Source organism: Varanus komodoensis, unplaced genomic scaffold (assembly GCF_004798865.1).
Source record: "Varanus komodoensis strain SLA01 unplaced genomic scaffold, ASM479886v1 scaffold15, whole genome shotgun sequence".
NCBI lineage: Eukaryota > Metazoa > Chordata > Lepidosauria > Squamata > Varanidae > Varanus > Varanus komodoensis.
This window is the reverse complement of record NW_025335440.1, coordinates 24,230,008-24,243,114: the sequence shown is the minus strand read 5'-3', so window position 1 is coordinate 24,243,114 and position 13,107 is coordinate 24,230,008. Positions and strand designations below refer to the sequence as shown.

Here is a 13,107-nt window from a genome sequence, read left to right as displayed (position 1 = left end):
TCAAACCAGGAATGCAAGGATATTTTCAGAAACTATAGTTTTCACCTCTAAAAAGGAATTTATAAAATGTCAGCTTTATTTAAGTCTGAAGAAATAATCCAAAATTCACATAATCCCACTAGATGTAAACTCTGCATGGAAAGGTTGGATTACGTCTGCAGAGCACTGTAGGTAAATGTGCATTCTGCTTCTGTAGTTACACTGCTCTACTGGAAAACAGGAAGAGTTCTACCCACAATAACACTTTGCATAGTTACTCAGAAATCCCATTGAGTCAGATCCAGACATAGGGAGCAGTTCTATGCATTTTAAGCAGAAAAAAGCCCTACAGTTCCCAGTCTGCCCCAGACAGCTATAGGACTACACTCTTGGTAAACTTAAAGTAGATTCACTGTGATCAATGGGATTTAAATTAATCCCAACTTTCTTCTCCCATTGAGTTGAATGAATCCACTATGATGGGATCCAATGCACTGTTTTTTAAACTCATGTACTGTAATCCTATGTATTTACTCAAACTTGCTCCCAGGGTCATGTGTATAAGATTTCTTCCTTAGCCTTTAAAGCTGAACTTTGCAGCCTTGAGTCTGAGAGGAGGTGACAAGATACTTCTCAAAGCAACAATTTCACAAGAGACTAAATTCATTGATTGTGTATCCTTAGTTTTTGGAATCCTTAATTTCATTCACAAGCTTATATATTTTGAAGTAAACATGCAGTTTCACATGAACCTCAAATAACTTTGTTTTTAACATGAAAGATCCCTAAATAAATAATATTCTGACTTTTCAAGGATAAGTAAACAAAGCAGGAATTTAAAGTAAAGGTGATATACCCACTTACCAAGGCATGACAGACTCATGTGAATTGAAAACGTTGTTACAAGCTGACAAAATGATTTTTGTAATTTCTCCTCTATGGCCTATATCTATCACACAGGTGAAAATATTCAGCCATTATTTTTTTTTGCTGTGTTTAAACTGCAAAAGCAAATAGTAACTGCCTTTCATTTTGTTCTGGCTGTATACTGACTTCATTCATGAGAAGAAAATGTGCAGAGCTACAAGAAAAATCTTGGAGTTGAGCAAACACACTCAAATTTAGATTTTTTCCCCTTAAATCTAATAGTGCTCAGGGGATCCAAAGAATACAATGGGGCTTCAGACTTTTGCTTCTTAATACAGGTCTTCCACACCAAAGGCCAGATAAAGTCAAATAAAGAATTTCAAAAGCTATTTGTGAAGGGGCATAGGGGACTGCCATTCAAACAAACATTGCACAAACACTTAGCTGTGCATTAAGTACCTCTCTGAATTCTAAATGAGGAATGGAATTATAACATGTACCAACAAGATGATAATTTTGCCATCACATACTGAATCACATACTTTTCGACATCAGTCTTCATACAGCTGATTTACACAGGCACATAAGCAGCCTCTTATTGATCCCTCCTCCTCAATAAGTATGACGGTGATGTATGAACTTCTAAACATACCTGCATCAACAACAGAACTCATACATGGGGCTATATGCACTATATGCACGGAAAATCTGTGGTTCCCTCCTCCTCCTGGCCACTAGTAAGGAAGATCATGCAGTGACCGACATACTATTTGTCTTAGTATTTATTAGATCATACACATGGCGGCAGTACATAACATCCAAATTGCCCACATACAATGTATTCAGCAGGAGCCTTCTGTCAAGTATGTGAACCAAACTTCTAGCAATCTCCATATGCAAATATGCCCATTCATATCCTTGAAGCTTTGATACACTTCAAAGATAGCCACTTTAGTTGGTTTAGTTGTTTTGGAGGATTTTTTTAGCAAATGCATACACTGTATTAATTTTATTATATTTAAAGTATGCTCTGTCTTTCTTCTATCAATTCAAGGCAGGTTAGATGAGTCTCCTATCTAGGTATTAACTAATCTTTGATATAGTTTATTTAAGCACAACACTGCACCATGTATCCTGAGCCCAAAAATATGCAGGAAAGCACCAGGGGCAGTCATGGCTTCATGGAAGGCATTCCAGTAGGGTTAACAAGGTAAAGACAAATAAGTACTTGATTAAAATATTACTATAGGTGGTACTTAACACTGGTATGTAATATAAACCTAAAAGAACACATGGTGCAACCCTATAGCTTTCCTTAGTAGGATTAGTCATATTAAGAATGTTGAAAATTAGTAGCCAAAAAGAACTACTCACATTACTTTGGCATTTATTGACTTCCATGGCATGCTTAACTTCTGGTGGCTCCTTCATATGGGTATATCTTGATGTTCCCTTTTCAGCTTCATGTTTCTGCCTATAGAGAACCTTAAAATGATATAAGTTTATATTACACATAGCACAAGGTATATACATAAGATTACACATCAATGGTTTCTTCTTAAACCATTTTCCATTTTTCCTGGGAAGACTTTTTATAAACCTAGTCTACACATTTGTAACAAAACCAGACTCACATACTTTTTAAAAAATCTTTATGAACTGAGATAAACTCACTCTTTTGATGATGAAGTGCTTCCAAGAACCCTTGGACAAGGAAACTATCGTCTCCATTTTACAGCTCGATAACTAACAGTACAATATAGGTTTACACAGAAGGATTGTGGCCTAAGCTGTGATGTAGTGATATAATCTAAGACAATAGGCTTAATTCAGATTTGGTTATGTTTAGTATAGATCCACTAAAATCAATAAGATATTGCCAGTACCAAGTTGGATCCCATTGTTTTAAATAGTTACGCCTTAAAGTCTGAATCCAGTGCAGTACTTTCATAGTTATGCACTTAAACCAAAGTCAAGAAACACAGGAAGTTGCCTTCTATTGAGTCAGGACATTTGTCTGCCAAGCTCCATAGTGTCACCATTGACTAGCAGCATTTCTCCAGGATTTTGGATGGAAACTTTTCCTACTTGGAGATTCTGAGATTAAGCCTATGATCTGCAAAGCAGATGTTCTACCACAGAACCATGTTTGGTCTATTCATTTAGCAACACTTTCACTGACTTTCACTGAAGTTGAAATGTAAATATCGGAATATTTCATTGTGTATCATAGAAAGAAAAGTGGAACAAAAAAACATAAATTGCCTTTTCAATCACCAGAATAAAGTGTTAGATTAGACATTCTGCCCAATGACACTATCAGAAGAATCATACTGCCTTTGTTATTCTATTTGCTTTGATCTCAAAAGGATTTGGATCCTCGAAGGGAGGATAAAATTGAATGTAACATAACACCTAACAAAAGCTTTAAAGCAGGATATACTATGAAATCTTGTAGTCATCTTCACTGAACCCCACATATGCTAAACACTGTGGTCAACTTTAGAAGTAAACAGTCTTCTTTTTCAAAGAATAAAAAAGAAGCACAATTATGTGTTAGCTGCAACAGGCAGAGTGTCTCTCTTGATTTCGGATGAAAAAGTGAACACCATTAAAAGCTACTGCTAATTAATTTAAAATAACTGAAATATGATTACAGGGTTAGAAAATATACAAATTGCTATGTCACTGTTTAATTTTTAGCCAAACTGAACATTAAATTATTCTGTATCTAGCACACAATTTTATGCATATAAGATGTATTACACAGTTTAAGGGTGCAACCCTATGCCTATTTAGACAGAAGTAAGTCCTACAGTTGGCTGGGGCAGGTAGGATTTATTTCTGTCTAAACATGAACCCATTGTAACCTTTTTAGGAACTTGGTCTTAATTTTTATAAAAACAGCAGCACTGGGCTGGTTCCAAATGATTCCTGCTTCTGTGAGAGGGAGATTCCTTCTGCTGGAGAGAGGAAACCTTTGGATCCACTCCAATATTCTCCCATTTAGTTTTGATTTTTCATAATGAGCTCCTCCATCCATAGGCATTCTACAAGCAGCTCTTGAAATGAGTACTCAAGGGATCCATAACATTAAAAACTGCTAGATGTACATTTGAGAATGTATTTGTCTAATGGTTTTTAACTGAATAATCTAGTTCAAACCAAAGTAAGAAAGTATAAAAAGAGGATCTGATTTCTCAATTAACTACCAAAATATAAAGCCTAGACAAAGTGAAGACAGAATTCTAAGAGCCCTTTGCAAGTTTTGATGTTTCAAATATTAATACAGCAAAAATTCTAGTTGTCTAATTTGCCCTATTATCCCAAATTCATAGCAATCTCATAATTTTGGAATAATAATTGCTGGTTTACTTATATTTGTTTCTTAATTTATAACTTGCCTCTTCACCAAGGAAGTTCCTCACCTGTAAACACCATATAGAGTTGATCAGGGTGGCTTGAAACTGCCATTTCAACCCAGTTCATCAGTTTTGAACATGGATATCACATTTGGCCTAAATTAATTATACTGTGGTAGTACACTGTAGCAAAACCATAGGGTCTGATCCAGACTTAGTCAGAAAAGACCTGTTGAAATCAGTGGGATAAGGTTGATGCTATTCATGACTAAGTTATGTCTTATTAATTTTAAGGGGTTTGATCTCAATAAATCTGGATCAGACCTATACTGAATGTATAGGTGAGTGAGTGACTGTTCTGAATCAGCATCTCAGCATGATAATCAACTGGATGAGGGCCAACAAAGAGACTCATCCAGACACGACAGAGGTGCTGTTAGTGGGGGTCATCAGTCCAGCTGGCTGATATTCAACCTGTTCTGGATGGTATTGCCCTCTTCCTAAAGGACAATGTTCATAGCTTAGACATGATCTTGGATTCAGAAATGTAACTAGAGTCACAGTTAGACTCAGTGGCATGAAGCACTGATTTATGACCTTATCTCGACAGACAAGAGTCTGGCAACAGTGATCTATGCTCTGGTGACCTCTTGTTTGGATTGCTGTAATACACTGTGCATGGGACTGCCTTTGAAAATGGTCCAGAGATTTCTACTGATTCAAAATAGGGCAGCAAGACTGTTAATGGGCATTAATGAAAACAAAAACCAGTCCTCTTCCAACTACATGGGCTGCCAGTTGAAGTCCATGTCCAATTCAAAGTGCTGGTATTAACATTCAAAGCAGCTTGGGGCCAGGCTATCCGAAGGAATGCATTGCCCCGCATGTATCTACCTAAACCCTAAGATCTGTTTCAGGGGCCCTTCTTCGAGGGGTGGCTACCAGAAGGAAGAACTTCTCAGTTGAGACATGCCAGCTATGAAATGAGCTCCCTAAAGAGGTGTACCTGGTGCTTACTTTTTATTCTTTTCGGTGTCAGGTGAAGATGTTATTATTTTCCCAGCATTTTAAAAGCTAATTTTTAACTTTAGTTTTCATATTGTATTTCATCATGTGCTACTGCTATACCTCTGTGCCAATTAATTGTGATTGTTGTGGTTTTATTGTCTTATTGATTTATATCTTTTTTGTTGTTTGTTTTTAACTTTGTTAACTGCCCAGAGAGCTTTGACTATTGGGCAGTATAAAAATTAAATAAATAAATAGTTGAGGAAGAAGAACATTCTGCTTATTGCAAAGATGAATTACACAGCCATAGCACAACTCTTCCTTGCACAGTGGATACAGAACTTTTGATTCCCACAATTCATTACCTGTGCAAATAAACAGAAACATTCTTTGAGCACATTTGCCAAATGCTTAAAGAAATGGGACAACCAGAAAACAGAACAGCCCACTTGTATGCTTTAATGCTCTATTTCCTTAGGTCATTTTGCTTCTCCAATAAAGAACAAGCATTGGATTGGAACATTTGAAAGAAATGAACAAATGAAGGAAAAACATGTCAAGGTGATGGAATGTATATAAAACAAATCCTTTGCCATGTTTTCCATTCATTTCTGCATTCATTGCTTTCAAATGTTTTGTTTTTCTTTGTGATATTTTAAGAATACTTTGAGGAAAGCAGGAAACCAAGAAATCCATTTCCTTACTCTTTGAAAAGACAAGAGACTTTAAATATAATATAAAAACTAACAATCTGATTTTATCTACATCGATGTTGCTGCAACATCACATTGACAACATTGGCACAGTTATTAAATGGGTGCCAGTCAGTAATACTGTTGAAGTAGGGATGTTATTTTTTCTCTTCGTTTTTTTCATTTGGAACTGCCTGGAATAATCCTACTTATGGCATTCAGATGTTTCAATCATTTACTTCTAATGACATCTAACAAACTGTGCTAGACATCAGAATCACAGATTAATTTCATGAGTGCCTAACTGTCTATGATTATTTTTCCACTGGTTTTGTTCCTATCTAGCTGATAATTCACTAGTGTCTATAAGAATAAAAAGTACTGTCAACAACTTTCTTTCTAATAAAAACAGGATTAAACAATTAGCAGCTCAGATTAAAAGCCCTACTAAAATGGCTTGTGTTTGAAAATTATTTAAATATAAATAGGAGTGGCGCTGATGGGGAGGGTAGTGTCTGATAATTATCAGGATCACAGCAGGTAGAGAAGAGGAGCTTAACTTTTTCCCCTCATGCTGCAGTTCTGGCAAAAATCGGTACTTTGAAGCTACTATTTGCAATTGGAGAAAATCCTCCATTGGTTGACAATGCAGGTCTCCAATTGTTCATCCCCTCTTTAAATCCTAGACTAGCTTTCTGTGCACTTCTATATCCAGCAAAAATTCCTCTGTATTTTCTGGGCCCCTCATCTCCTTGCTCTATTTGTCTCATCTTTCTGCCCTCACAGTCCTTTTTAAATCCTTCCTTGAAAACCCACTTTTCTCTCTAAAGCCTTGGCTTGACCTCATATACTTTTGAAACTTGACCTAAGTGCACAAAAGTAAACTCAGCACATATTTTCCCCATTTCCTTCTCAACCATCATCTTCCCTTCCCTATTTTCCCCCCATAGTATCTCATTTTGGGGTTAGGGTTAGAGGCAGTCAACTGTCTTCTTGCTTGCTGCTCTGGAAAGCATTCTTGACAATGATGGTGCTTCATAAATGATAGATAACAATCATTAACAAAGTGCTAGAGAACTACAGGGATAGTAGAAGCGGCCTGCTTGGAGATAAGATTCAGCTGACAGGCCGTAGTCTTCTGTACAGGCAATATGAGGAGGGTGCCATTTTGTCTCTTACCGCAGGTGGTAAAGGCTCTTGGGCTACTCCCACCCACTTCCTCACTATTTGTAGTATATCCATTCCACTAATCATCTGGTCAAAAGCTACCTTTATTTTAAGACAACAAATCAAATTATGCAGTGAGCAGTACAGCTTTCATTGCATCCCCCATGACTCTAAGTCATGGAGGGCATTGGAGCCACAATAAATACTGGGAAGCAGGGCAAGGAAAGCAAGAGGGAACAGAATATAAATATTATGATTTTCTTCTCCCTAGCGTATGTCAAACCTGCCTGTGTGAGCTTTTTGGAAGACATAGCTGAGGGTGGTTTGGGAATGGGCAAATCTCAGTTCTGATATAAAACCTGCCATCTCTTCTTCCATTTATTCCCTTGTAGGCATAATGTTTGGAAAACCCAATGAGTGGAACTTATCCCACTTTCTTAGCTTTTGCAGTAGAATGCCATGATTTATGCTACAAATGGGAAATAAATATGTCTGCAGGCTTTAAATTTTATGCTACATCTGAAATATGTTGTGCGTGTCCCTTTAAAGTGCATGTGTGCCTCAGAAAAAGTACTGAAAAGCTAAGTCAATATTTAATTTTTAGAAATATATATTTGTTAAAAGGAGCAAATATGATAGGATTGTACCACCAATATGATAGGATTGTATCGACCAACTTGATTTTAATATTCTGGCCAACTCTATTGTACCTGCTCTGTTATCTTAGAAAAGAAGAGAGAAATATTTCTATTTAAAATTGCATATGATGCTATTTAGAATCAAGCCATAAGTAAAAAACATTGAGCAAAAATAACTTATGCTGATCTCATTAATAAATCAAACTAAGTATGTTATTTCATAATATTATATACTGTCACAAAAAAGAGCTCACTTCATTCATTAACAATCTGTAACCTACCATTTTAAGACTGCACTGTTTTACATATATAATGGTTATTGTACTAGTCTTTTTAATTATCACACTTTTAATTAAATCCTTATATAAGAAAGCAGCCCTTAGTTCCATCAAACTCTGGCTGAGAGACATTAGGATGAAGCAGAGAAGCTCCCCTGCCACTCCGGGAAAGCCTTGCCAGCAGGTCAGAGTATTTATCCCAGAGGCCTCTGGGACACCAAAAGAACACAGGAGTACCATCTGTGGTGGGGCCTGATCCAGCCTAGAAAGGCCATTACTCCCATTTGTCACAAGGCAATTTCTTATGTTCCTTATGTCATGCAAGTGTTGAGTGGGCTGAATAAGGATTAATAAATCGAAGCTCAGTCCAGACAAGATGGAAGCACCAATGGCTTAGCTGACTCTGCAGTTCATAGTGGAAGGAAGGCCAAAGACCATCCATCTATTGCTTAAACCAGTTAACCTAAGGGTTCATGGGGCATTCTATGAGCTGTGTTTGCACCAGGCTGCAGCAGTCACAAACTCTCTGGAGCAAATGCTCTTTCTATGAATAAGCTGGTTTCAAATCCCCAACATGAATCCCAGTCAGCCTTATCAGCCCTTAGTATTGCTGAACTCAAGGTATTTCACCACAGATCATGTTGTTGTTGTTAGTCACGAAGTCGTGTTCAACCCATCCCGACCCCATGGACAACATTCCTCCAGGCCTTCCTGTCCTCCACCATCCCCTGGAGTCCACTTAAGCTCACAACTCATGACTAACCTGCATATCTGGGAAAGAGCTGATTGGCCCTTTGATGGGAAACAAAATGTATAATTACCAGATGCAGTGTAAGACCTACCTTATGGGCATCCAAGTGAGAGCAAATATGGGAGAGGGGAAAGAAGGCCATGATAGAATCCTAGAGGGTTTTTCCTCCATATTCACAGCTATAGATACACATCAGGAGATGGGGCTTGCTGTTTAAAAATAAATACATAAACATACCTTGCTCTGAAGTTGCATAACTTCTTTTGCAAACACACTATCAATTGTAGCTGGCATCTGCTGATAGAGTGAGTTGGAAAGTTCTTTCCTTGCACTTGCTTTGTATTTTGCCTAGAAGGCAAAAGTGAGAAGTAATGCAGCAATTATTTCAAAAAAGGATATTCAGAAAGAAAGCCTTTCAACAAGTGGATCTAAAAATAGATTTGGAATCTTTAGAATAAGAACAAGTGTTTATAGACCTTTCCTTGAAATTCTAAACATGGCATTAAAAAGATTTGTCTGTCTAGGTAAGCAGTTATTGTCACAATTCTTGTGGCAGACCAAGTTGAATTATTAAAAAGAAGAAGAATTGCACCTCTGCCAATGAAGAGGCTTTTAAAATAACCCCTTCTTGTTTTTCACTTTCCAGGACCACATCTCAGAACACAACTCAACACCCTTACTTTGTTCCCTGTTGCCACTGCCTTTCTACACAATCCAGCCAAATTACGCCATTACTATTGACCCCCTTTATTAATTGATTTGCTCAATTGATTTGCTTTAACTGTACTTCTTGACATGTATATTTAATAACATTCAATAAACACAATGGGCTTTATTTAATCTATTTAATCTTTAAAGTCCTTATGTAGGAGGAATGTAGGTGGAAACCTTTCTCCCACAGCCATTATGCCATTCTCTGACATTACAGAGAACAAATGCCCAGTGCAAAGGTCACAGTCAAATCTTCTTTCAAGGTTCCTCCTGATCACAGGAAATCTATAAATCCAAACAGGTCAGAGGCATATGTATAGTTCCCAGAAGTATCCAAAGCGCTGAGTTATATCATGCCAAATAGATGAAGGGGGAAATGTTTTTTGGTTGCCCAGATGGAAACAGAGTGCATATAGTTAAACATAATAGCCTGTCAATGAGACCAAAGGATCACAAGGAAAACGGCCCATACCAGAAAGTTCTGGAGAGGCACACAATGTATAGGTGCTTCTAATTCTTGCACCAAAGCCTCTGAGGCAAGATGGAAGACCTGTGAGTTCTTGGTTTCAAAGGAAAACATGGATATGGGGGCATTATGGAAATGTGGCGGGATTGAGAGAACCAGAGGGATATCGTTCTGAATACAAAATCTATAGGAAGAATAGGAAATGGTGCACTGGATATTCTGTCTCTCTGTATGTCAAAGAGTGTCAAACTAACTAGAAATCTCAAAGGGGGCAGTGTCCACCACAGAATAGCTGCAGGTGAAACACCAGGCTCAAAAACAAATGTTGTCCTGGAGCTATGCTAACATCCCCCTGACTGAATGCTGCCTATGAGGAAGTGTTAGCTTAGAAAGCATACATATTTGGAGACCAGGGAGGCAGAAGGAGTGGAGCATATGACAGAGGTATATTAAATCAAGCATGGTGTAGAAACATTACAGATAAGGTTTTCCCTGTCTCATAATACTAGAAGCAGGGGATTACCATACAAGTGAGAGATCCAGGACAAATAAAATAGTTCTTCACGCAATGCACAGTTTAATTTTGGACCTCAAAAAATTACCACAAGAAGCAGTGATGGCCAACAACTTCAATGGCTTAACGGGATTTGAACAATCTCACATAAGATACAGCTATCAACAGCTACTACCAGTCATGAAAGTTGTATATTATCTTCAATAACGGAGGCAGTATGCCTCTGGATATCAGTTACTAGGGAACACAAGCAGGAGGATGCTAAATTAGGCTCATACTCAGCTTGAGCATGAAGGCTTCCCATACATTTATGGTTGGTCATTGCGTAAACAGAGTGCTACAGCAGATAAGGCCTTTTGTCTGATCTAGCATAGCTCTTCTTAGTCTGTTGAGTTAAGTTTGGAAATGCCGCCTGATGTTCTATAGTTACATGGCACAGCAGGAAATCTGCAATGAAATTATGGATTCCCTCTCCTACATGCTTATTATTTAGCGATTTGTTTTAAAGTATCAAAGCCTATAAATACGTGTGTGTGCGTGCATGCATGCGTGGGTGGGTGCATACATGCAAAAGGTATATTCACAATACTGATAGCTTCACATGCACAAAGAACTAATAAGAATCAAAGAGTTCATACATGACAGCTTCATGTACAACTTTGAGCATAACCCTATGGACAGCACCGCCACCACCACCTTCATTCTATCCTGTGTTTCCTAAATGGGGGGCAGAGGAATGAGACCAGAGGAGGCTCAAGATAATCCATTTCTGGTTTCTCCAAACTCCCCAGTGCCACCAGAATGTCCCCATTCTCCTTCCAAGACTGTTTTTCCAACCACTGAGAGGCAGCTCACATGTTTCTCTCTGTTCAGTGAGGGGGAAGGGGACAGATCTCCAATTAGGGCTGCTTTTATAAGTGCAATGGAAATCATTAATGTGCCCATGACACACCATCTGAAAGCAAAGCTCACTGGAGAAGGCAATCATGTTAGGGAAAGTTGAAGGCAGAAGACAAAAGGCAAAACCAAAAATGAGAGGGACAGAATCCATCAAGGAAGCCACAGTCTTGACCTTGCAAAAGCTGAACAGAGCTGTCAGTGATAGAACATTTTGGAGGGCTTTCATTCATAGGGTTGCCATAAGTCAAAGATGAATTGCAGGTACAAACAACAAATTGTGCTTACTAACACCTTCACCTGTTCACGTGATTTATTATCAGTGCTATTCACTGAATTATTCCCAATTCACTGAGCCTGTCCATGCAATTCATCCAGGAAGTGCTGCCCTCATTCTCAGCTGACTTTGCCCTCAGTGGCAGTGTCAGAGGCATCACACAGCCAAACACAATTGGCTAATTTGCGCCCATACACACACACACAAACACAGAAACATGTCTGTATATATACATACACACTGAATAACATTAACGTAATCCCATTAATTACATGGTCATGGCTCAGCTGAGACCACTTCTACAACCATTCCTGGAAAAACAAGAGATAGCACGAGGACCTGCTGAAAAAATGGGTAAAACAGCAGTACTGAAATGCCTTTGTTGGGGTGCACAGTCTCACAATCAAAGCATTACTGAAACAACTGTTCTATTTCTCATCAAAAGTCACTTTCAGCAATAGTTTTCAGCCTAAAAAGTGAAATGGGGAATACATTCAGTGCAGTTTTATTTTATTCATTAATTTATGAATTTTATAACTCATTTTATTCATCTATAAAATCAGGAGCTACAAACAATTTAACAACTGTAAAATATTTTCAGTTCAGAATATACATTTCAGTAACTACATGCAGTATGGAGTCCTGTCATCTATTGAAATACTGGTTCCTAATACTGCTTCATAAAACAGTGTAGAACTGGAAAACCACTATTGCATAAGTCACTCCAGGCCAATAAATATTACCAAACATTTTCCCGACATTCTGTGCCATACCTCAGAAATAAAAGCAGAGAGGTTTTTCACATGAGATAGCTGAGGGGTGTCAGATATAGATATGCACTTGCCTTTCGATTTTTCATATTCTTCTTTATAATGAACCTACAAAGGGATGGTGGAGGGAAAGCAGTGGGTTAGAAAAGAGCAAGAGAAGATAAGAAGTAAGAGGAAGAGCAAGTGAACGCATGCATGTATCTACACATTAGACACAGTACAAAAACATGAAATAGTTGTAGCTCATTAGACATGTAAGAAAAACCATTCAGATCACAAAATATCATAAAGGAAATGCAGTAGTAAAATACATGTTTAAGTCTTTTCTAAATTTCAGAACTGAAGAAGCCAAATGAATGTTAACCTGGAATGAGTTCCTTGCATTCAGCAGGGGTTTGGCCTCCATAGCCTTCTTGGGCCCTTCCAACCCTACTACTCTATGATTCTGTAACTGTGAGGCCACCTCTAAGAAAGCCCTAAATTGTGTGCTTCCTAACCCAACCACTTATTTGAGTACTCAAACAGGAATTGTGAAGGTCATGGAGTGCAGACAGTAGAGCATTTCCAAGTATGGGCATTGAATCTGTGTTGCTAAAGCATTTTGATCTGTTCCAGTAGTATGGCTGTATTGGAGGTGCCCTAATATTAAATTGCGCACATAACAATTGAGTTGCCTCAAGAATTAAGCCACATAGAAATTGAATTGGCAGCACATAGGTACCTGGAATTT

The 13,107-nt window shown here is 38.0% G+C and overlaps 1 protein-coding gene across 8 annotated transcripts in view; it reads right to left on the bottom strand.

Moving 5' to 3' along the window:
- The window catches only part of NEBL (nebulette), a 157,066-nt gene that overhangs the window by 52,004 nt on the left and 91,955 nt on the right, over positions 1-13,107 (bottom strand). For 6 of the 8 annotated variants that reach the window (XM_044424575.1, XM_044424579.1, XM_044424577.1 and 3 more), the window contains exons 4-6: positions 12,381-12,485; positions 8,980-9,090; positions 2,221-2,331 (exon numbers count right to left, since the gene is read on the bottom strand). The exons of the other annotated variants lie outside the window; for them this stretch is intronic. In XM_044424575.1, coding sequence (XP_044280510.1) covers positions 2,221-2,331; positions 8,980-9,090; positions 12,381-12,485 — 327 coding nt within the window. The remainder of the gene's footprint in view (positions 1-2,220; positions 2,332-8,979; positions 9,091-12,380; positions 12,486-13,107) is intronic. 8 annotated transcript variants of the gene reach the window in all.